At 43.2% G+C, this 24,565-nt stretch overlaps 1 protein-coding gene across 1 annotated transcript in view; it reads left to right on the plus strand.

The window, feature by feature from the left end:
- The window catches only part of LOC115168795 (plasma membrane calcium-transporting ATPase 3), a 154,777-nt gene that overhangs the window by 60,975 nt on the left and 69,237 nt on the right, over window positions 1-24,565 (plus strand). The window contains exon 10 of the mRNA XM_029724351.1: window positions 9,411-9,482. Coding sequence (XP_029580211.1) covers window positions 9,411-9,482 — 72 coding nt within the window. The remainder of the gene's footprint in view (window positions 1-9,410; window positions 9,483-24,565) is intronic.

A 24,565-nucleotide genomic window follows, 5' to 3' on the forward strand; every position in this document is an offset into this window, starting at 1 on the left:
ATTCACTGTATCTGATAATACTCCTTGTAGATTCACTGTGTCTGATGATGGGAAGCTACTACTCCTTGTAGATTCATTGTGTCTGATGATGGGAAGCTACTACTCCTTGTTGATTCACTGTATCTGATGATGGGAAGCTACTACTCCTTGTAGATTCTCTGTGTCTGATGATGGGAAGCTACTACTCCTTGTAGATTCACTGTGTCTGATGATGGGAAGCTACTACTCCTTGTAGATTCACTGTATCTGATGATGGGAAGCTACTACTCCTTGTAGATTCACTGTATCTGATGATGGGAAGCTACTACTCCTTGTAGGTTCACTGTATCTGATGATGGGAAGCTACTACTCCTTGTAGATTCACTGTATCTGATGATGGGAACTACTACTCCTTGTAGATTCACTGTATCTGATGATGGGAAGCTACTACTCCTTGTAGATTCACTGTCTGATGATGGGAAGCTACTACTCCTTGTAGATTCATTATATCTGATGATGGGAAGCTACTACTCCTTGTAGATTCACTGTATCTGATGATGGGAAGCTACTACTCCTTGTAGATTCAATGTATCTCATGATGGGAAGCTACTACTCCTTGTAGATTCACTGTATCTGATGATGGGAAGCTACTACTCCTTGTAGATTCAATGTATCTGATGATGGGAAGCTACTACTCCTTGTAGATTCACTGTATCTCATGATGGGAAGCTACTACTCCTTGTAGATTCACTGTGTTTGATGTTGGAAAACGGCACCATTTATTCTGTATTTCCAAAACCTTAATGTTTTTAAAAACCTCTCAGTTAAAACTGCCTGTTTCTTTGTTCTGTATTCCAAACTAAATGAGATGTCAGAGAGGATGTGGTGCATGTAAACGCATCCATGGCAGCATCCCACTTGAAGAAGGTGAATCAAACATTGACCAGATGTCACCAACGGTCCACTCCCAAACACACACCAGAGGTGGACGTTTTATGAGAGCATCATGCGGACTGGTAAGCCCCTAGTACAACACTCTGTTGCAAGCTTTGGAGAAAATGGCCGAACATCACCCTTGCTTCCTACTGGACTCTTCTCCTGAAGACACATCCCAGCGGAAATGGATTGACATCTTGAAACTTCCATTGACTTTTACTTTCTACATGTATGCCTGTCGTAACTACCTAGGCACTCTGACATTCATATGGAAGGTATCCTCAGATAGCGATGGCTTCATGAAACCAGGCAAGCTTCTGTCTGATAGCGATGGCTTCATGAGACCAAGCAAGCTTCTGTCTGATAGCGATGGCTTCATGAGACCAGCCAAGCTTCTGTCTGATAGCGATGGCTTCATGAGACCAAGCAAGCTTCTGTCTGATAGCGATGGCTTCATGAGACCAGGCAAGCTTCTGTCAGATAGCGATGGCTTCATGAAACCAGGCAAGCTTCTGTCTGATAGTGATGGCTTCATGAAACCAGGCAAGCTTCTGTCTGATAGCGATGGCTTCATGAAACCAGGCAAGCTTCTGTCTGATAGCGATGGCTTCATGAGACCAGGCAAGCTTCTGTCTGATAGCGATGGCTTCATGAGACCAGGCAAGCTTCTGTCTGATAGTGATGGCTTCATGAAACCAGGCAAGCTCTGTCTGATAGCGATGGCTTCATGAGACCAGGCAAGCTTCTGTCTGATTGCGATGGCTTCATGAGACCAGGCAAGCTTCTGTCTGATAGCGATGGCTTCATGAGACCAGGCAAGCTTCTGTCTGATAGCGATGGCTTCATGAAACCAGGCAAGCTTCTGTCTGATAGCGATGGCTTCATGAAACCAGGCAAGCTTCTGTCTGATAGCGACGGCTTCATGAAACCAGGCAAGCTTCTGTCTGATAGCGATGGCTTCATGAGATCAGGCAAGCTTCTGTCAGATAGCGATGGCTTCATGAGATCAGGCAAGCTTCTGTCAGATAGCGATGGCTTCATGAGACCAGGCAAGCTTCTGTCAGATAGCGATGGCTTCATGAGATCAGGCAAGCTTCTGTCAGATAGCGATGGCTTCATGAGACCAGGCAAGCTTCTGTCAGATAGCGATGGCTTCATGAAACCAGGCAAGCTTCTGTCAGATAGCGATGGCTTCATGAGACCAGGCAAGCTTCTGTCAGATAGCGATGGCTTCATGAAACCAGGCAAGCTTCTGTCATCTTCACACCGATTAAATAAATAAATAACCAACATGCAACATTAGAAAAAGCATTCCTTGACAAATACGCACATCCTGCCAAAGTGAACAGCAGTTACTGACAGATGATGCTGAACAGGGCCTGCTTGATGAGAGAGTCTCCTTGTTCCTCCATGATGGTGATGACCCAGAGAGTCTCCTTGTTCCTCCTTGATGATGATGACCCAGAGAGTCTCCTTGATCCTCCTTGATGGTGATGACCCAGAGAGATATCTTTGATCCTCCTTGATGGTGATGACCCAGAGAGTATCTTTGTTCCTCCTTGATGGTGATGACCCAGAGAGTATCCTTGTTCCTCCTTGATGGTGATGACACAGAGAGTCTCCTTGTTCCTCCTTGATGGTGATGACCCAGAGAGTCTCCTTGTTCCTCCTTGATGGTGATGACCCAGAGAGTATCCTTGTTCCTCTTTGATGGTGATGACCCAGAGAGTCTCCTGGTTCCTCCTTGATGGTGATGACCCAGAGAGTACCCTTGTTCCTCTTGATGGTGATGACCCAGAGAGTATCCTTGTTCCTCCTTGATGGTGATGACCCAGACCTGATCATGGATTTAAGGAAGCTGAATGACAAACCACAATCCTCATTCCAGCCCTTTTGGGATGAAGTACAGAAGTATGTTGATGAATAGACAGCTCAGGTCAACAGTTGCAGACATGGAGAGTACTCGTTCTTAACTTTTGACATTTCTGTTGAGGACTTGGGTGACATGGTGGAAAAGCGGCTTCCACCAGAATCTAAAATCCCATCAACACAGTGGCTGCGACTGCAGTTGACACCCAAGAATCAATGGTCTAAGTCTGCTCTCCTGAACACAGGAAGGTTTGACCTCAAGTTCATGGTCCAGTCTTTGGTGATCAGGAAGGGAAATCAAGACTCAAAGTTTGTTGCAGTACAGTGGAACTACATGAAACAGTTTGTCTGCTTGTGGCAGCAGGAGTATGAAAGTGTGGATGATAAGGCAATCATTCCTGTCGGAGAACCTGGTCAGCCTTTAGGTACCTGTAACAGAGGCAGGCATCTAAGCATTGCTCGTATGGCTGGGGCAGTTCTAGCAGCTTCAGTGGACTTGTACCATCTATCATGTTGATCCCAGACGTCCCAGCATCTCCATCTGGGTCATTCTATAAAGAGAAAGTGTATGTCATGGACAAGGTTTTCCAGCCATCCAGCCCTCTTTGACACACTGTTGAAAATCTCAGCATCTTTAGACAGGGGTGCAACTTTGGTTTTAGAACTGGGGGGGGACATAATTATATATACTGCTCAAAAAAATAAAGGGAACACTTAAACAACACAATGTAACTCCAAGTCAATCACACTTCTGTGAAATCAAACTGTCCACTTAGGAAGCAACACTGATTGACAATAAATTTCACATGCTGTTGTGCAAATGGAATAGACAACAGGTGGAAATTATAGGCAATTAGCAAGACACCCCCAATAAAGGAGTGGTTCTGCAGGTGGGGACCACAGACCACTTCTCAGTTCCTATGCTTCCTGGCTGATGTTTTGGTCACTTTTGAATGCTGGCTGTGCTTTCACTCTAGTGGTAACATGAGACGGAGTCTACAACCCACACAAGCGGCTCAGGTAGTGCAGCTCATCCAGGATGGCACATCAATGCGAGCTGTGGCAAGAAGGTTTGCTGTGTCTGTCAGCGTAGTGTCCAGAGCATGGAGGCGCTACCAGGAGACAGGTCAGTACATCAGGAGACGTGGAGGAGGCCGTAGGAGGGCAACAACCCAGCAGCAGGACCGCTACCTCCGCCTTTGTGCAAGGAGGAGCAGGAGGAGCACTGCCAGAGCCCTGCAAAATGACCTCCAGCAGGCCACAAATGTGCATGTGTCTGCTCAAACGGTCAGAAACAGACTCCATGAGGGTGGTATGAGGGCCCGACGTCCACAGGTGGGGGTTGTGCCTACAGCCCAACACCATGCAGGACGTTTGGCATTTGCCAGAGAACACCAAGATTGGCAATTTGCCACTGGCGCCCTGTGCTCTTCACAGATAAAAGCAGGTTCACACTGAGCACATGTGACAGACGTGACAGAGTCTGGAGACGCCGTGGAGAACGTTCTGCTGCCTGCAACATCCTCCAGCATGACCGGTTTCGCGGTGGGTCAGTCATGGTGTGGGGTGGCATTTCTTTGGGGGGCCGCACAGCCCTCCATGTGCTCGCCAGAGGTAGCCTGACTGCCATTAGGTACCGAGATGAGATCCTCAGACCCCTTGTGAGACCATATGCTGGTGCGGTTGGCCCTGGGTTCCTCCATATGCAAGACAATGCTAGACCTCATGTGGCTGGAGTGTCTCAGCAGTTCCTGCAAGAGGAAGGCATTGATGCTATGGACTGGCCCGCCTGTTCCCCAGACCTGAATCCAATTGAGCACATCTGGGACATCATGTCTCGCTCCGTCCACCAACGCCACGTTGCCCCACAGACTGTCCAGGAGTTGGCGGATGCTTTAGTCCAGGTCTGGGAGGAGATCCCTCAGGAGACCATCCGCCACCTCATCAGGAGCATGCCCATGCGTTGTAGGGAGGTCATACAGGCACGTGGAGGCCACACACACTACTGAGCCTCATTTTGACTTGTTTTAAGGACATTACATCAAAGTTGGATCAGCCTGTAGTGTGGTTTTCCACTTTAATTTTGAGTGTGACTCCAAATCCAGACCTCCATGGGTTGATAAATTGGATTTCCATTGATTATTTTTGTGTGATTTTGTTGTCAGCACATTCAACTATGTAAAGAAAAAATTATTTAATAAGATTATTTCTTTCATTCAGATCTAGGATGTGTTGTTTAAGTGTTCCCTTTATTTTTTTGAGCATTGTATATATATATACTCCAAACAGCCTACCCGACCTTTCGGATGTGTCCGCATGGTCCTAAAGCACACCGTTGCCTCGTTTTGTATCACATTAAAATTATAAAATTGGGGGGGCGACGACAAAAATTCAATTACAGAATGTAATTGGAGGGAACTACAGTGAAGATGGAGTCTCTCTCAACAAATTTTAATGTTGATCATTCAATCTGATGGTGGACCAGACCACAGAACCACCTATGGTTCTGTTCAAGCCTCTTGACATTCTTATCGCCTGTAGAACAGCACCAGGTGACAGCTGGGGCAACCCTGCCTAAACTTGGGGCTGCTGGGAACTGCCCTGGCCATGGAGAAGATGGCAAAAAAATCAAAAGGGAAAGCGTGTAAAAAAGTGTAGCACCATAATGAGCCTAGGTGAAACAACAACCAAAAAACCCCAGACCTAAAAGAGACCTTTGAAAAGAGCTTAAATCCTGTTGCAGCTCTTGTGAGTGGCCGGTTTGACTGACTTAAGTGGAAAGGAACAGCAGCCCGCAACACACGGTGAAATTGTCAATAGCGCGCAACAATTCAACATCATTGATATAGAAGTTGACATGATGCATGACCTCAGCAGGAAGGGCCTTGACAAGGAACGGTACAAGCGATTCCAAATCAAATCAGATTTACACATGGTTAGCAGATGTTACCGCGAGTGTTGCAAAATGCTTGTGCTTCTAGTTCCGACAGTGCAGCAATATCTAACATGTAATCTGACAATTCCACAACAACTACCTAATACACACAAATCTAAGTAAAAGGATGGAATAAGAATATGTACATATAAATATATGTATGTGTAATGACCGAGCGGCATAGGGTAGATGCAATAGGTGGTATAAAATATGGGATGAGTAACGCAAGATATGTAAACATCATTTTTAAAGTAGCATTAATAAAGTGACTAGTGATCCATTTGTTAGTGTGGCCAATGATTTCAAGTCTGTATGTAGGCAGCAAATAAAATAAATGTTATTGGTCACATATATGTGACTTTTGCGGGTGTATCGAAATGCTTGTGCTTCTAGCTCCGACAGTGGAGTAATATCTAACAAGTAAAATCTAACAAATTACACAATATATACCCAACACACACAAATCTAAGGAGGAATGAATTAAGACTATATACAAATGTGTGAGGGTTTTAGGTGACAAATTTCTTTAGCCTCCTGAGGTTGAAGAGGCTCTGTTGCGCCTTCTTCACCACACTGTCTGTGTGCGTTGTCCATTTCAGTTTGTCAATGATGTGTAGGCCATGGAATTTGAAGCTTTCCACCTTCTCCACTATGGTCCCGTCGATATAGATAGGGGGGTGCTTCCTCTGCTGTTTCCTAAAGTCCACGATCATCTCCTTTTGTTTTGTTGACGCTGAGACAGCTCTGTAGGCTGTCTCATCATCGTTAGTAATCAAGCCTACTAGTGTTGTGTCGTCTGCAAACTGAATGATTGAGTTGGAGGCATGTATGGCCACGCAGTCATGATGTTTCCTACCTTCACCACCTGGGGGCGGCCCGTCAGGAAGTTCAGGACCCAGTAGCAAAGGGCGGGATTCTGACCCAGGGCCTCAAGCTTAATGATGAGCTTGGAGGGTACTATGGTGTTGAAGTCAATAAACAGCATTCTTACATAGGTATTTCTCTTGTCCAGATGGGATAGGGCAGTGTGCAGAGTGATGGCGGTTGCATCGTCTGTGGATCTATTGGGGCGGTAAGCAAATTGAAGTGAGTCTAGGGTGGCAGGTAAGGTAGAGGTGAGTACTACAGTGGGTACTACATCTCCTATACACTTCCTTATGAACTCAGTCACCGTATCCGTGTATACATCTAGATTATTTTCGCACGCTACCTGGAACATATCCCAGTCCATGTGATCAAAACAATCCTAAAGCGTGGATTCCAATTGGTCAGACCAGCGTTGAATAGTACGAAGCACGGGCACTTCCTGTTTGAGTTTCTGCCTATAGTACGGGAGGAGCAAGATGGATTCGTGATCAGATTTGCCGGAAGTTTGAATAGCAATGTTCGAGAGTCTTGGTAGTGTTAGTAGGACAGTCAATATGTTAATATAATTTTGGCAGCCTAGTCCTCAGATTTGCTTTGTTAAAATCCCCAGCTACAATAAATGCAGCCTCAGGATGTGTGGTTTCCAGTTTGTATAAAGTCCAGTGAAGTTCGAGGTCCATCGAGGTTTTGGCTTGAGGGATGTAAACGGCCGTGGCGATGACGGAGGAGATTTCTCTTGGGAGATAAAATGGTTGGCATGTAATTGTGAGGTATTCTAGGTAGGGTGAACAAAATTACTTGAGTTTCTGTATGTTCCTAGGATTACACCATGAGTCGTTAATCATGAAACACACCCCTCCGCCCTTCTACTTCCCAGAGAGATATTTACTCCTGTCTGCATGATGTACTGAGTATCCTGGTGGCTTTACCGACTCCGACAGAGTATCCAGAGAGAGCCATGTTTCCGTGAAACAAAGTATGTTCCAGCCCCGATGCTCTCTGGAAAGAAATCCTTTGTTATCCAAAGACTGAACATTAGCGAGTAATGTACTCGGAAGCGGTAGGTGGTGTGCGCGCCTCCTAAGTCGAACCAGCAGGCCGCCTCGAGTGCCTCTCCTCTGCCGGCGAGGTTTTGAGTCGGCCTCTGGAAGAAGTTGAATTGCTTCGGGGAGAATGAACAAAGGATCTGCTCCATGGAAGTCGTATTCCTGGTCGTAATGCTGGTAGTTCTGGTGAGTTACCGCCGCTCTAATATCCAATAGTTCTTCCCGGCTGTATGTAAGGACACAAAACATTTCCTGAGCTAATAATGTAAAAGAATAGTATAAAAAAACGAAATACTGCATAGTTTCCTAAGAGCTAGTCGCGATGCTGCCATCTCCGTCGGCGCCAGCAGCCTCTCTGTGTTAGTGATGGCTGTTTAACAGTCTGATGTTTTGTTGACATTGAGTGAGAGGTTGTTTTCCAGGACAGACATTTCAAGATGTCACAATACATGGTACAGATCAAGAAATGTGAAGAAGATGATCCATGCTGGTACTGCATTAATCCTCTATATCTGCCAGAATAGCAATTCAAGAAATTAAGGTTTGTGCCTCATCCAACATTGACAACAGTCAGACATGAGTACCAGAAATGTGATGTTCTATACAGCTTGGACACCACTGACAAGGATCTCTATAACAGAAAACATAGAAGTGCTGTCATGCTCAGTGTCAAGGTGAGAAAAACCATCAACTGTGTTGAATGTGAGAAGACAAGGTGTTTAAATACCAAAAACAAACTGTCTAGACAAGAACAGAAAGCTGTCCAATGCATTTGGGATGAGAAATGTTTTATACAGTATGTGGTTCAGAGCTGTTCCAAGAAGACAGTCCATATCACCAGGTATCTGGACATACACAGTGGAAAGACCCAGACGTCTGTCCACTGCGGATGCCCAGACGTCTGTCCACTGCGGATGCCCAGACGTCTGTCCACTGCGGATGCCCAGACGTCTGTCCACTGCGGATGCCCAGACGTCTGTCCACTGCGGATGCCCAGACGTCTGTCCACTGCGGATGCCCAGACGTCTGTCCACTGCGGATGCCCTGACGTCTGTCCACTGCGGATGTCCAGACGTCTGTCCACTGTGGATGCCCAGATGTTCTTGAAGGGGGAAGAGGTGGTGAGGCACAAACAACAATTCCGAAAAGTCAGGTCCTGGGGCACTCTGTGTAAACAAGAAGAAAAGCAGTTCATTACAAGAAAAAAAAAACACTATAGAGACCAGAACAAGCCACTTGCTATCAAATCTGCCAATGTGCCCTTGAGCAAAGCACTGCATCCAAATTTCTCCAGTGTCACCGTCAATAATGGCTGATCCCTGTCCGTGACCCTACTCTCTCTGAGCGTGTTTTAGGGGGGTGGGCAACAACAAAAAAACTTTTCCAGTTCATACCACACACTTTTACAGGTCACACACTTGAAAATATGTGAAACAGGACAAATATAACACCCCCCCCTTATTTGACCTCTGAATTTGGAGTCATTTTATTTTGGGGTGGATATTTCTTCAATTTTTTTTTGCTCGTCAATTAAATTAGTATGGCCTTATGTAACATTACAGTGTCATAAAGTTATACAGTCTATTAAATTAGTATGGCCTTATGTAACGTTACAGTGTCATAAAGTTATATAGTCAATTAAATTAGTATGGCCTTATGTAACATTACAGTGTCATAAAGTTATATAGTCAATTAAATTAGTATGGCCTCTAATTTCACATAACATCGTCATAAAGTTACATGGTCACTCATCGTTCTTTCTGTCTCTCTCTGTCTAGGCCTGGTGATGTCAGCTATAACAGTGCTCATCTTGGTGTTGTATTTTGTCATCCAGACGTTCGTAATAGAAGGTGAGACGTTTTTTATATTGGCAACAAACATAGTAAATGTTCATGTTGTTGTGTTGCAGGGTTGAGTCAATAACGTTGTTGTGTTGCAGGTTGAGTCAATAACGTTGTTGTTGTGTTGCAGGTTGAGTCAATAATGTTGTTGTGTTAATACGGTTGTTGTTGTTGTTTTTAATAATGTTGTTGTGTTAATAATGTTGTTGTTGTTGTTGTTGTGTTAATAAGGTTGTTGTTGTTGTGTTAATAATGTTGTTGTTGTTGTTGTTGTGTTAATAAGGTTGTTGTTGTTGTGTTAATGTTGTTGTTGTGTTAATGTTGTTGTTGTGATAATGTTGTTGTTGTGTTAATAATGTTGTTGTTGTTGTGTTAATGTTGTTGTTGTTGTGTTAATGTTGTTGTTGTGATAATGTTGGTGTTGTTGTTGTTGTGTCAATGTTGTTGTTGTTGTTGTTGTGTCAATGTTGTTGTTGTTGTGTTAATAACGTTGTTGTTGTTGTGTTAATGTTGTTGTTGTGTTAATGTTGTTGTTGTTGTTGTTGTGATAATGTTGCTGTTGTTGTGTTAATAACGTTGTTGTTGTGTTAATAATGTTGTGTTAATGTTGTTGTTGTTGTGTTAATAATGTTGTTGTTGTTGTGTTAATAACGTTGTTGTTGTATTAATAACGTTGTTGTTGTTGTATTAATAATGTTGTTGTTGTGTTAATAACGTTATTGTTGTTGTGTTAATAACGTTGTTGTTGTATATTTAAGTGATAATGCCCGAGAAGCAGGTGTTTGTTGGACATATTGGCACGGGTGTTGTTAGGCCTGAGACGAAGTCTGTTGCTCTGTCTCGTCCTCTGTTGCTCTGTCTCGTCCTCTGTTGCTCTGTCTCCTCTGTTGCTCTGTCTCCTCCTCTGTTGCTCTGTCTCCTCCTCTGTTGCTCTGTCTCCTCCTCTGTTGCTCTGTCTCCTCATCTGTTGCTCTGTCTCCTCCTCTGTTGCTCTGTCTCCTCCTCTGTTGCTCTGTCTCCTCCTCTGTTGCTCTGTCTCCTCCTCTGTCTCCTCCTCTGTTGCTCTGTCTCCTATGTTGCTGTGTCTCCTCATCTGTTGCTCTGTCTCCTCCTCTGTTGCTCTGTCTCCTCCTCTGTTGCTCTGTCTCCTCCTCTGTCTCCTCCTCTGTTGCTCTGTCTCCTATGTTGCTGTGTCTCCTCATCTGTTGCTCTGTCTCCTCATCTGTTGCTCTGTCTCCTCCTCTGTTGCTCTGTCTCCTCCTCTGTCTCCTCATCTGTTGCTCTGTCTCCTCCTCTGTCTCCTCCTCTGTTTCTCTGTCTCCTCCTCTGTTGCTCTGTCTCCTCCTCTGTTGCCCTGTCTCCTCCTCTGTTGCTCTGTCTCCACTGTTGCTCTGTCTCCTCCACTGTTGCTCTGTCTCCTCCTCTGTTGCTCTGTCTCCACTGTTGCTCTCTCTCCTCTGTTGCTCTGTCTCCTCTGTTTCTGTGTTTCCTCCTCTGTCTCCTCCTCTGTTTCTCTGTCTCCTCATCTGTTGCTCTGTCTCCTCATCTGTTGCTCTGTCTCCTCCTCTGTCTCCTCCTCTGTTTCTCTGTCTCCTCCTCTGTTTCTCTGTCTCCTCTGTTTCTGTGTTTCCTCCTCTGTTTCTGTCTCCTCCTCTGTCTCCTCCTCTGTTGCCTTTTTGAAAATCTTCTGACCATTATCGTTCAGTTTGTATGCACAGCTTCAGTAGCTTAATCAGTAGCCTAGTCAGTAGCTAGTCAGTAGCCTAATCAGTAGCCTAATCAGTAGCCTAATCGGTAGCCTAATCGGTAGCCTAATCGGTAGCCTAGTCGGTAGCCTAGTCGGTAGCCTAATCGGTAGCTAATCAGTAGCCTAGTCAGTAGCTAATCAGTAGCCTAGTCAGTAGCCTAGTCAGTAGCCTAGTCAGTAGCTAATCAGTAGCCTAGTCAGTAGCCTAATCAGTAACTAATCCGTAGCCTAATCAGTAGCTAATCAGTAGCCTAATCAGTAGCTAATCAGTAGCCTAATCAGTAGCTAATCAGTAGCCTAATCAGTAGCCTAATCAGTAACTAATCAGTAGCCTAGTCAGTAGCCTAGTCAGTAGCCTAATCAGTAACTAATCAGTAGCCTAATCAGTAGCTAATCAGTAGCCCAATCAGTAGCCTAGTCAGTAACTAATCAGTAACTAATCAGTAGCTTAATCAGTAGCCTAGTCAGTAGCCTAGTCAGAAGGTAATCAGTAGCTAATCAGTAGTTAATCAGTAGCCTAGTCAGTAGCCTAGTCAGAAGGTAATCAGTAGCTAATCAGTAGTTAATCAGTAGCCTAGTCAGTAGCCTAGTCAGTAGCCTAGTCAGTAGCTAATCAGTAGCCTAATCAGTAGCCTAGTCAGAAGGTAATCAGTAGCTAATCAGTAGCCTAGTCGGTAGCCTAGTCGGTAGCCTAGTCGGTAGCCTAATCGGTAGCCTAATCAGTAGCTAGTCAGTAGCCTAATCAGTAGCCTAGTCGGTAGCCTAATCGGTAGCCTAGTCGGTAGCCTAATCGGTAGCCTAGTCGGTAGCCTAATCGGTAGCCTAGTCGGTAGCCTAGTCGGTAGCCTAATCAGTAGCTAATCAGTAGCCTATAACCAATGTTTTATTATAATATCACAAGCATCAAAACAGTCAGATATTCCAGTTTGTTATTTATATTGGACATTATTTTTGTCCATGCAGCCTCTGTGACTCATTAGGCTTATATGCGATGCCCAATGAATTAAATATGTAGCCTAATCAGTAGCCTAATCAGAAGGTAATCAGTAGCTAATCAGTAGTTAATCAGTAGCCTATTCGGTAGCCTAATCGGTAGCCTAATCAGTAGCCTAATCAGTAGCCTAATCAGTAGCCTAATCAGTAGCTAATCAGTAGCCTAATCAGTAGCCTAATCAGTAGCCTAGTCAGTAGCTAATCAGTAGCCTAATCAGTAGCTAATCAGCAGCCTAGTCGGCAGCCTAGTCGGTAGCCTAGTCGGTAGCCTAATCAGTAGCCTAATCAGTACCTAATCAGTAGCTAATCAGTAGCCTAATCAGTAGCCTAGTCAGTAGCTAATCAGTAGCCTAATCAGTAGCTAATCAGTAGCCTAGTCGGTAGCCTAGTCGGTAGCCTATAACCAATGTTTTATTATAATATCACAAGCATCAAAACAGTCAGATATTCCAGTTTGTTATTTATATTGGACATTATTTTTGTCCATGCAGCCTCTGTGACTCATTAGGCTTATATGCGATGCCCAATGAATTAAATATGTCAATGACTGTAGGAAGTCTGTTCCGGAACATGAAGCTATTACAATAGATTGTTTTTAGTTTTCCATTTGTCATTTTGTAAAAAAGTGCGTCATCCCCTTTCATCTGTTTTGATCGTAACTGTCAAATAGCTGGAAATCCAATCGCTTTCCTTGGTGTTGACTCCGCTTGTATCCTAGGCTGTTTTCCTGTTCCTTTGTTTACCATTCACGTGGCAAAATCACCAACAGGGTTAGGGAGTAACGGATTACACGTAAGGGATTACAAACGGGTTGTAAGGATTACAAAAAAATTGTCACTATAATCTGTTATGTTACCAGCAAATATATTGTAGTCAGATTACAGATACTTCAGAAAAACTAGATCATTACTTTGAGGATTACTTTTAAATTCAGAAAGAATGTTTGCGAAAAAAAAATATATTGAAAAAAGGCGCAAATTTAAATGTATTCCACCTGAGCGAGTCTGACCACCAATCAGAGACCACTATGATGACACACCAAATGATGACCACCAATCAGAGACCACTATGATGACACACCAAATGTGTTTGATGGATTGTGGGAAAAGAGCAGGAATAGGCTTTTTGTAGACTACAGTCCAAACTATGTCTTCCAATTGGGCGACTGCTGTTGGCATCCAAAGATTATCCAAGTTGAATAAATGCTTGGAGGTAAAGGATGACAGCAGTGGTGTAGTCTACGGCGATACGGATATCACTTATTATTAATATCTACATAAAGCATTGATGTGAATCACACTGCTGCTCTCTCATTTAGCTATTTGCGCTTTACGGATTGTGGTTGTTGTGGATGGCTGTTCACAAATCTAAATGTCTATTTGAACCCGATAAGGGTTGAATTCAAGAAGTTTAAGCTGCCTATCAATTATTGTTTTTGAAACCAGTGGACAGCCAGTGAAAAATGCGCTCTTGCAACAGCTGCATAGTGTGGATTCCAGCCTATAGAATAACAGCTGCATAGTGTGGATCCCAGCCTATAGAATAACAGCTGCATAGTGTGGATCCCAGCCTATAGAATAACAGCTGCATAGTGTGGATCCCAGCCTATAGAATAACAGCTGCATAGTGTGGATCCCAGCCTATAGAATAACAGCTGCATAGTGTGGATCCCAGCCTATAGAATAACAGCTGCGTGGTGTGGATCCCAGCCTATAGAATAACAGCTGCATAGTGTGGATCCCAGCCTATAGAATAACAGCTGCATAGTGTGGATCCCAGCCTATAGAATAACAGCTGCATGGTGTGGATCCCAGCCTATAGAATAACAGCTGCATAGTGTGGATCCCAGCCTATAGAATAACAGCTGCGTGGTGTGGATCCCAGCCTATAGAATACAGTGGGGGAAAAAAGTATTTAGTCAGCCACCAATTGTACAAGTTCTCCCACTTAAAAAGATGAGAGAGGCCTGTAATTTTCATCATAGGTACACGTCAACTATGACAGACAAAATGAGGGAAAAAAATCCAGAAAATCACATTGTAGGATTTTTAATGAATTTATTTGCAAATTATGGTGGAAAATAAGTATTTGGTCACCTACAAACAAGCAAGATTTCTGGCTCTCACAGACCTGTAACTTCTTCTTTAAGAGGCTCCTCTGTCCTCCACTCGTTACCTGTATTAATGGCACCTGTTTGAACTTGTTATCAGTATAAAAGACACCTGTCCACAACCTCAAACAGTCACACTCCAAACTCCACTATGGCCAAGACCAAAGAGCTGTCAAAGGACACCAGAAACAAAATTGTAGACCTGCACCAGGCTGGGAAGACTGAATCTGCAATAGGTAAGCAGCTTGGTTTGAAGAAATCAACTGTGGGAGCAATTATTAGGAAATGGAAGACATACAAGACCACTGATAATCTACCTCGATCTGGGGCTCCACGCAAGATCTCACCCCGTGGGGTCAAAATGATCACAAGAACGGTGAGCAAAAATCCCAGAACCACACGGGGGGACCTAGTGAATGACCTGCAGAGAGCTGGGACCAAAGTAACAATATATATATATATATATATATATATATATATATATATATATATATATATATATATATCCATTGACTCTTGAAGAATATAACTTATAAATGCCTCATCAGCTTAGTTCAACTGTCACTCCATCAGAACCCATAATATAAGCTTGTTTTAGTCCACTGTTTGTAAACATTGTAAATGTAAACAAACGCTGTATAGCCTCATAACATGGTTAAAACAAGAATTATTATATAATGGATGGTCAGTCCTTGCATTCACAGCTGTTTTTTAATCTGAGAGTGGTTACATTTCTCCAGGCCCATCCCTCAGCTTTTTACCAAAACAGAGGCGGGGCGACCGTTTTGTTATTGTTTCATCTGTGGATTTGCCCTTTAAACAGCTGCATGTTATCAAAGTGTCACCAACAAAAAGGTAAACAATAGGCCTATAGAAAATGACTCGGTACCGGTACCCCCTGTATAAAGCCTCGTTACTGTTATGTTATTATGTTGCTTTTTATTATTTTGTACTTTAGCTTATTTGGTAAATATTTTCGTAACTCTTCTTGAACTGCACTGTTGGTTAAGGGCTTGTAAGTTACCATTTCACGGTAAGGTTTACACTTGTTGTATTTGGGGCATGTGAACAATAAAGTTTGATTTGATTTCAAATGCAGCATATGGCATTCATTTTTCACATGCACATTTCAGTAGAGCTCAAAGCATGCCATTCCATGAGCGCAGCATTTATTTTTCAACTCGAATCAATGAGCCCAATCAGTCCTCCATGACAACAAAATCATAAACAACAAAGTAGGTGCTGGCTAATAAGTCCTTCGTTTTTGGGGTCATGCTCAGGTAAAACAATTTGGCTAATCTATACTTCCATATTTCCAAGTCCTATTCTTGAAGATCAAGGGGTATAACATGTATTGGAATGACTGGAATTCTGATAGACTTTGGTTTTTAATGTAAAGATATCATTTAATCGTATTATTATATGTAGTGGAAAGCGATTGCCAGCTATGTAAACTTTTTAACATTGATTTATCCTGCAATAGATGTTGTTCAATTGGTAACATACATGTTTGTTTTCTTCTAATGCCTCAAGGGGAAAGTAATCTAAAAGTAACTGAATGTAATCAGATTACGTTACTGAGTTTGGGGTAATCCAAACGTTACGTTACTGATGACAAATTTTGGACAGGTAACTAGTAGTTTGGCCGGGGTAAGCCGTCCTTGTAAAATAATGGTTACATTTAGAAATAAAAAAATAGTTTGAACATGCAGTATATTTTAAAAAATGCAAATGCAATGTGTGTAGTGAAATATGTCCATGGTGAAGCCAATAATCAAACATGTTTGTTGCGAGATGCCTATTGTAGGGTTAGTGCTTGACACCATGATAAACTCAGTTCCTGATGATGGCTCATTGTACTGGGCAGCTTCAACCTGCCGTCTTTTCATTTGTTTCCACCTCTTTCTTTCCCATCCTTGCCTCTTTTGACCTTTTCCCAGTCCCCTCCCACTCACAAGGCAGGAAATTCGCTTGTCTTCCTCTCTACTAGAGGCTGTTCTCCTACTAATCTCACTGTAACCCCCCTCCAGGTCTCTGTTCTCCTACTAATCTCACTGTAACCCCCCTCCAGGTCTCTGTTCTCCTACTAATCTCCCTGTAACCCCCCTCCACCCCTCCAGGACTCTGTTCACTACTTTGTTTCCTTTCCTGTCTCTCTCTTCCTCTATCCTATCATATCATTTGTCCCTTCTACTAAATTCTTCTCCCTCCTGTCTCCTGATTCTGTATCTTCGACCCTACTCTCGTCCCTTTCTGCATCCTATGACTTGCATTGTTTCCATTCCTGCCGGCCGGCTTGTCCTTCCCCTCCTGCTCTGTGGCTGAGTGACTCCTTGCGAGCTGACAGAACAGGGTTGCGGGCAGCAAAGGAAAATGGAGGAAACTAAACTTTCGGAGGACTTATCATCCAAGACATTTTCCAGCCGCTCCTCATTCACTCCGCCTATTGCGTCCACTGGTCCCATTCACACAGAACTACCCTACGCCTTGACCACGTTCTCCCCTTTCTCTCCAGATTAAATTCTGTAACTAGTGAGGTCTGGCCGCCCGACAACCTGCCCGCTCGACCTCATCCCATCCTCCCTTCTCCAGACCATCTCTGGAGACCTTCTCCCATTCCTCACTTCCCTCATCCCTTCTCCAGACCATCTCTGGAGACCTTCTCCCATTCCTCACTTCCCTCATCACTGACCCCTGACTGAGTCCCCTCTGACTTTAAAATGTCCAGAGTCACCCCTCCTCAAGAAACCAACTCTCAATCCCTCAGATGTCAAAAACTACAGACCGGTATCCTTTTTTTTTCTTTTCAAAACACTTGAGTGTGCTCTCTCTGACAAACTTTCTTGCCATCTCTCTCAGAATTATCTTCTGGACCCTAACCAGTCAGGTTTCAAGACAGGTCACTCAACCCGAGACTGCTCTCCTTTGTGTCACGGAGGCTCTGCTCACTGCCAAAACTGACTTTCTTTCCTCTGTTCTCATACTCCTAGATCTTTCCGCTGCCTTCAACACTGTGAACCATCAGATCCTCCTCTCCGCCATCTCAGGGTTGGGCGTCTCAGACTCTGCACACTCTTGGAATATGGGATTATAATGATAACAGAACTAATATGAGTTTTTATTTTGAATTTCGTTGTCACACATTGAGATTCTTGGTTGCAACTACGATTCGTAAATGTGCAATTTAATTTTGCACACTTGTATCCTGATGAGTGAAAGATTTAACAACTTGTAATTTGACATTTGAATACATTAAGATTTGCAAGCATAATCTATTTTCAGAATTATTATAAATCAATTTACAAGTATGAATATTTTGCTGTCAAAAAATCAAAAAATTACTGACACTTACTGATATTGAATCTACATGCATTCTGTCACTGTCGTCACGTTAACAAGAGATTCGTAAACTTGAAGAAAGTTTTGTAAATTTGTAGACGAGATTCGCAAGTAACATTTTTTTTTTATCTGAGCAGCTCTGGGGGCAGGACCTTTTACTACCTGACCAATCAGTTTCCTCTGTCCAAACCACAGACATCTAACCATTGGCTGGATTGTTCCATCAATTAAATCTCAGGAAGTAGATACCCACATGAGGAAAATAAAACCCCAACAATCTACTTCAAGGTAAAAGTCTCTTTTATCCGTATATATCGTTTTTTTTTTTTTTTTTTTTTTTTGGTGTGTGTGGAAAGGCATGACAGTAGTTCGCTTATCATGTGAAATATAAATGTACATTTCATACGAACTCCTAACTATTGCGTTAGCTATCTGGCCTCTGCCATTCATCATAGCTTTATCAGACTGCTTCAGATGCAAGAGGAAAACAAATATAATTGTTAGTTAATAACCATCGGATTGATAAAGCTGCTAAATGCCGTTAGCTAGATAGATGGTGAGCTAGATTGAACCTGCTGGGGGAAAGCTAGCTAGTTACCTCCCACCATCATCACTGCATTGTAGCTAATGTTACCTAAGTTTCTAGAAAATAAAAAGGATATATTTGCTCTCTCTATATTTTAAAGACTTGTTGGTGACTTTTGAACACTTTTTGTCAAACTACTTCATTCCACTACCAGTTTATTGATTAGTTGGGGACTGAAAAAGTTACATTCTCAATTTCACAGCAAATAGATTAGCTAGTTAAAAGTAAATGGTGACAACTTGATCAAGTTTATGAATATGTAAAAAAATAATAATAAAGTATGGCACATTTAATGTAGTTGTGGTTCCCAGCAACTTGAACCAGCACTGAAATTTGAGCAGTGAGATGAATTTCTTCCCCCTCTCCTCTTTTACTCAGGTTGAAGCACATCCTTAACACCCAGACAGACACCAGGTAAAACATCTTGGAGATTATTCACAAGGTTAGATGGAGAATAATGTGTGGATCTTATTTCTATCATTCAGAATTGTAGCGTAACTTGGAAAGCTCATTCATTAACGCAGACGTGGGTGATTTCTGTCCCAGGGGAATAAACTGTGGCAAGTTCTTTTTGTTCAATTTAGAATTTATTTGAATGGTAAATAATGTATTGTACTTTTGGAGGCACTTTTTTTTGTAAATAACAATAGAATGCTTCTAAACACTAATACATTAATTGGGATGCTAGCATGAATTATCGTGAATAATGATGAATGGGAAAGTTACAGACGCACAAATATCATACCTCCAAAACATGCTAACCTCTCACCATTACAATAACAGGGGAGGTTAGCATTTTATATCATACCCCCAAGACATGCTAACCTCTCACCATTACAATAACAGGGGAGGTCAGCATTTTATATCATACCCCCAAGACATGCTAACCTCTCACCATTACAATAACAGAGGTTGGGGGTGATATTTGTGCGTCTGTAACCTTTGCACTCATCATTTTTCACAATTCAGTCAGGATTATCCATTATCGTATCATCCACATTAATGTAGAAGTGTTTAGAAACATATTCTTATTTACAAAAAAAGTGACTCCAAAATGACACAATACATTATTTACCATTTACTTCTATTGGGCACAAAATAATCTGAAACGCCACCAAAACAAACAGAAAATGCATCCAACAAATTGTGTAGAGTCCCAAGCTTGATGTAGTTATTGCATGCTATGAATATGGGACCAAATACTTAACTTTCTAATACACAAGTGAATTTTCCCAATAATTTTGGTCCTCTAAAATGGGGGGGAGAGACTATGTACAAAAAGTGCTGTAATTTCTAAACGGTTCACCCAATATGGACGAACATACCCTCATATTAATGCTGACAGTCTGCACTTTAACCTCAGTCATTGTATATTTTCAAATCCAAAGTGCTGGAGTATGAAGCCAAAACAACAAATTCACTGTCCTAATACTTGGATCTCATTGTATGTAATAAAATATGCATGACTTATGACTTAGCATTCAGTACCTCTATCCATCTCTTTACAGGTGCTACAGAGGCAGAATATTCAGCTTTCTGACCACCTACCTGCGATCTCTCCAGATCCTTCTGATCACCTACCTGCGATCTCTCCAGATCCTTCTGATCACCTACCTGCGATCTCTCCACGGCCTTCTGACCACCTACCTGCGATCTCTCCACGGCCTTCTGACCACCTACCTGCGATCTCTCCACGGCCTTCTGACCACCTACCTGCGATCTCTCCACGGCCTTCTGACCACCTACCTGCGATCTCTCCACGGCCTTCTGACCACCTACCTGCGATCTCTCCACGGCCTTCTGACCACCTACCTGCGATCTCTCCACAGCCTTCTGACCACCTACCTGCGATCTCTCCACAGCCTTCTGACCACCTACCTGCGATCTCTCCACAGCCTTCTGACCACCTACCTGCGATCTCTCCACAGCCTTCTGACCACCTACCTGCGATCTCTCCACAGCCTTCTGACCACCTACCTGCGATCTCTCCACAGCCTTCTGACCACCTACCTGCGATCTCTCCACGGCCTTCTGACCACCTACCTGCGATCTCTCCACAGCCTTCTGACCACCTACCTGCGATCTCTCCAGATCCTTCTGATCACCTACCTGCGATCTCTCCACGGCCTTCTGACCACCTACCTGCGATCTCTCCACGGCCTTCTGACCACCTACCTGCGATCTCTCCACGGCCTTCTGACCACCTACCTGCGATCTCTCCACGGCCTTCTGACCACCTACCTGCGATCTCTCCACGGCCTTCTGACCACCTACCTGCGATCTCTCCACGGCCTTCTGACCACCTACCTGCGATCTCTCCACGGCCTTCTGACCACCTACCTGCGATCTCTCCACGGCCTTCTGACCACCTACCTGCGATCTCTCCACGGCCTTCTGACCACCTACCTGCGATCTCTCCACGGCCTTCTGACCACCTACCTGCGATCTCTCCACAGCCTTCTGACCACCTACCTGCGATCTCTCCACAGCCTTCTGACCACCTACCTGCGATCTCTCCACAGCCTTCTGACCACCTACCTGCGATCTCTCCACAGCACAGAGAAGTAAGCTCCGCTGGTTGTAATATACTTGACGCACTCCCAGACTTTTATAAAAACTAACATGTCCACCACCCCCCCCCTTTACCCCCAGGTGAGTCTGCTGGGCTATAGAACTCTAGAGCAGCACATCAACAAACCTGCCACCCCGTCGTCAGCTATCAGCAGACAGTTCCCTGAGGAAGGATGCAACTATCAAGGCTGTAAATGGTCACAAGTGGGGGATGACCACCAAATGCAATAAAGTTTTGTATATACTACTCATGTTTTTATATAGGTTACAAAACACAACTTTTTCATTGCCTGTTGGTCTTTCCGTTTTTTTACGAACTACTATGATAACTTAAACATCTGAGCACAGGCAGACAACGCTGTGTGAGCTTATGATTCAAAAAAAGGTCTCAAAATTAAGTCTCGTGTCCAGGGTCAATACATTTTTATTAATGTATATCAGACGTGTGCCAACTAAAATATACTCGATATCCCAGACAAGACAGGCAGCCCAAGTCTGATATTTTTTCCACTAATTTGACCAATCAGATCAGTACTGAAAAAGATCTGATGTGATTGGTCAAAATACCAATTAGTGGAAAGAATATCAGAATTGGGCTGCCTGTCTCAACGCAGCTAGAGACAAGGGAATATACTATAAGTCAGTCCTTATGTTTGTAGCAGTTTTCTATGAATTTGAGTGGTTACATACAGTACATGTAAAATGATCAGGAGACTCTTGCTGTAAACAAAGGGACGGTACCACTGAAATCCCCAGTATTCAGGCAGGCTGCTTGAAGATGTGTCACCATCCAGGCCCTTGTCACAGCAGTGGCCTGATGGAGAGATGACAATAAATAGATGACGTCCCTTTCATCACCAAAGACGTGTTAGTATTTACTGTACATGTTGCTGAACATAAATTGACTTCCAATATCCAGTTCATAAGCATTGACTGTAACACCTCTAGGGTCCTGTGGTGGTCTGCTAGCATGTCGCTTTCTAGTGATCTGACTCCCTCTCCACCTGAAATGCAATGACAACAAAAACATGAATAACAATAAGCTTAGCCGGTAACTTGGCTAAGTAGGCTAATTAAACACTCATGTAAATGAGGACTCCCGAGTGGCGCAGCGGTCTAAGGCATTGCATCTCAGTGCTAGAGGCGTCACTACCGACCCTGGTTTGATTCCAGGCTGTATCACAACCGGCCGTGGTTGGGAGTCCCATAGAGCAGCGCACAATTGGCCCAGCATCGTCTGGGTTTGGCCGGGGTAGGCCGTCATTGTAAGTAAGAATTTGTAACTGACTTTCCTAGTTAAATAAAAATGTGCACATCAGTCAAATGATACCAACCAATAGCCTATTTGCTTTGAAATTAGAAGGTCCATTTTTCTTTCCAACTTCTTTCAGTCAACAATTAAATCAATAAACAGGAAGTGGAAGGAAGTAGTTTGACAAGTGTTCAAAAGTCAGTAACAAATACACTACCTATCAAAAGCTTGGGGTCACTTAGAAATGTCCTTGTTTTTTAAAGAAAGGCAATTTTTTTGTCCATTAAAATAACATCAAATTGATCAGAAATACAGTGTAGACATTGTTAATGTTGTAAATGACTGTAGCTGGAAACGGATGATTTTTTTGGGGAATATCTACATACACGTACAGAGGCCCACTATCAGCAACCATCACTCCTATGTTCCAATGGCACGTTCTGTTAGCTAATCCAAGTTTATCATTTTAAAAGGCTAATTGATCATTAGAAAACTCTTTAGCAATTATGTTAGCACAGCTGAAAACTGTTGTCCTGATTAAAGAAGGAATAAAACTGGCCTTCTTTAGACTAGTTGAGTATCTGGAGCATCAGCATTTGTGGGTTCGATTACAGTCTCAAAATGGCCAGAAACAAAGGACTTTCTTCTGAAACTTATCAGTCTATTCTTGTTCTGAGAAATGAAGGCTATTCCATGCAAGAAATTTCCAAGAAACTGAAGATCTTGTACAACGCTGTGTACTACTCCCTTCACAGAACAGCACAAACTGGCTCTAACCGGAATAGAAAGAGGAGTGGGAAGCCCCGGTGCACAACTGAGCAAGAGGACAAGTACATTAGAGTGTCTAGTTTGAGAAAGAGATGCCTCACAAGTCCTCAACTGGCACCTTCATTAAATAGTACCCGCAAAACACCAGTCTCAACGTCAACAGTGAAGAGGCGACTCCGGGATGCTGGCCCCGGGTGGTGCAGGAAGTAGCAGATGGTTTCAATAAGATGGTTAACTAGCAAATATGTTTGTTTTCGCCTCGCATCTAAAGCTGATTGATAAAGCTAACCAGTTGATAGTAAAGCTTGTATGAATGTCAGAGGCCAGCTAGCTAATTTAATATTTACCTTTATTTTACTAGGCAAGTCAGTTAAGAGCAAATTCTTATTTACAATGACGGCCTACCCCGGCCAATTGTGGACCACCCTACGGGACTCCCAATCACAGCCGGATGTGATGCAGCCTGGATTCAAACCAGGTACTGCAGTGATGCCTCTTGTACTGAGATGTAGGGTCTTAGACCGCTGTGCCACTCAGGAGCCCAATAGCTGCTGTCAATGCAATGGCTGGTCTGGAGTTCCTCCGAAAAGTACAATTATATTTCACATGATAAGAAAACTACAGTCATGACTTCACAAAAACAAATCTGTTTACACAGATAAACGAGACGCTTACGTTCAAGTAGATTGTTTTATTTTCCTCATCCTCTATTGCCCATGTGGGTAGCTACTTCCTGAGATTTGATTGATGGAACAATCCAGCCAATGTTTAGGCGAATGTGTTTTTGACAGATGGAACTGATTGGTCAGGAGTAAAAGCTCCTGCCCCCAGGTCAAATACATTTTTTACTTGCTAATCTTTTTCTACAAACTTACTAAACTTTCTACAAATTTTTTTTTTTTAGAATCTCTTGGTAACGTGACGACAGTGACAGAACTCCCAAGCGCTTGCAGCTTCAAAATCTGCAAGTGTATTTTTGATTAACATCAGAACATTCATACATGTAAATGGATTTGTAATATTTCTGAAAATATATTATGCTTGCAAAGCCTATTGAATGCATTCAAATGTCAAATTACAAGTTTTATACCCATTGTTAAATCTTTCACACCTCATGATACAAGCTTGAAAAATAAAATTACACACGAATCGTAGTTGCAACCACAAATCGAAATGTGCGACCAGGAAATTCAAAATACAAACTCACGTAGTTCTGTCGTCATTATAATCGCATATTAGAAATGCATCCTACCTGGCAGGCCGCTCTAATCTCTGTCTGCACCATGTACTCTCACAACTGGTGTCCCCCAGGGCTTGGTTCTAGTCCCTCTCTTCTTCTCTCTATACACCAAGTCACTTGGCTCCATCATATGGAGACCATCACATGGTCTCTTCTATCATTGCTATTTGGATGACACTCAACTACTTTTCTCCTTCCCCCATTCTGACACCCAGGTGGTCTGGCAGAAGTCTCAGCTTGGATGTCGGCCCACCACTTCAAGGTCAACACGACGGAGTTAGTCTTCCTCCCAGAGTAGGCCGGCCCTCTCAAAGACCTTTCCATCACGGTTGACAGCTCCACGTTGTCCCCCTCCCACAGAGTGCAAAGAACCTGGATAACGTGACCCTGGATAACACCCTGTCGTTCTCTGCAAACATCAATCCAGTGACTCGCTCCTGCAGGTTCATGCTCTACAACATCCGTAGAGTACGTCCCTACCTCACA

The sequence above is a fragment of the Salmo trutta genome, chromosome 30, assembly GCF_901001165.1.
Source record: "Salmo trutta chromosome 30, fSalTru1.1, whole genome shotgun sequence".
Classification (NCBI taxonomy): domain Eukaryota; kingdom Metazoa; phylum Chordata; class Actinopteri; order Salmoniformes; family Salmonidae; genus Salmo; species Salmo trutta.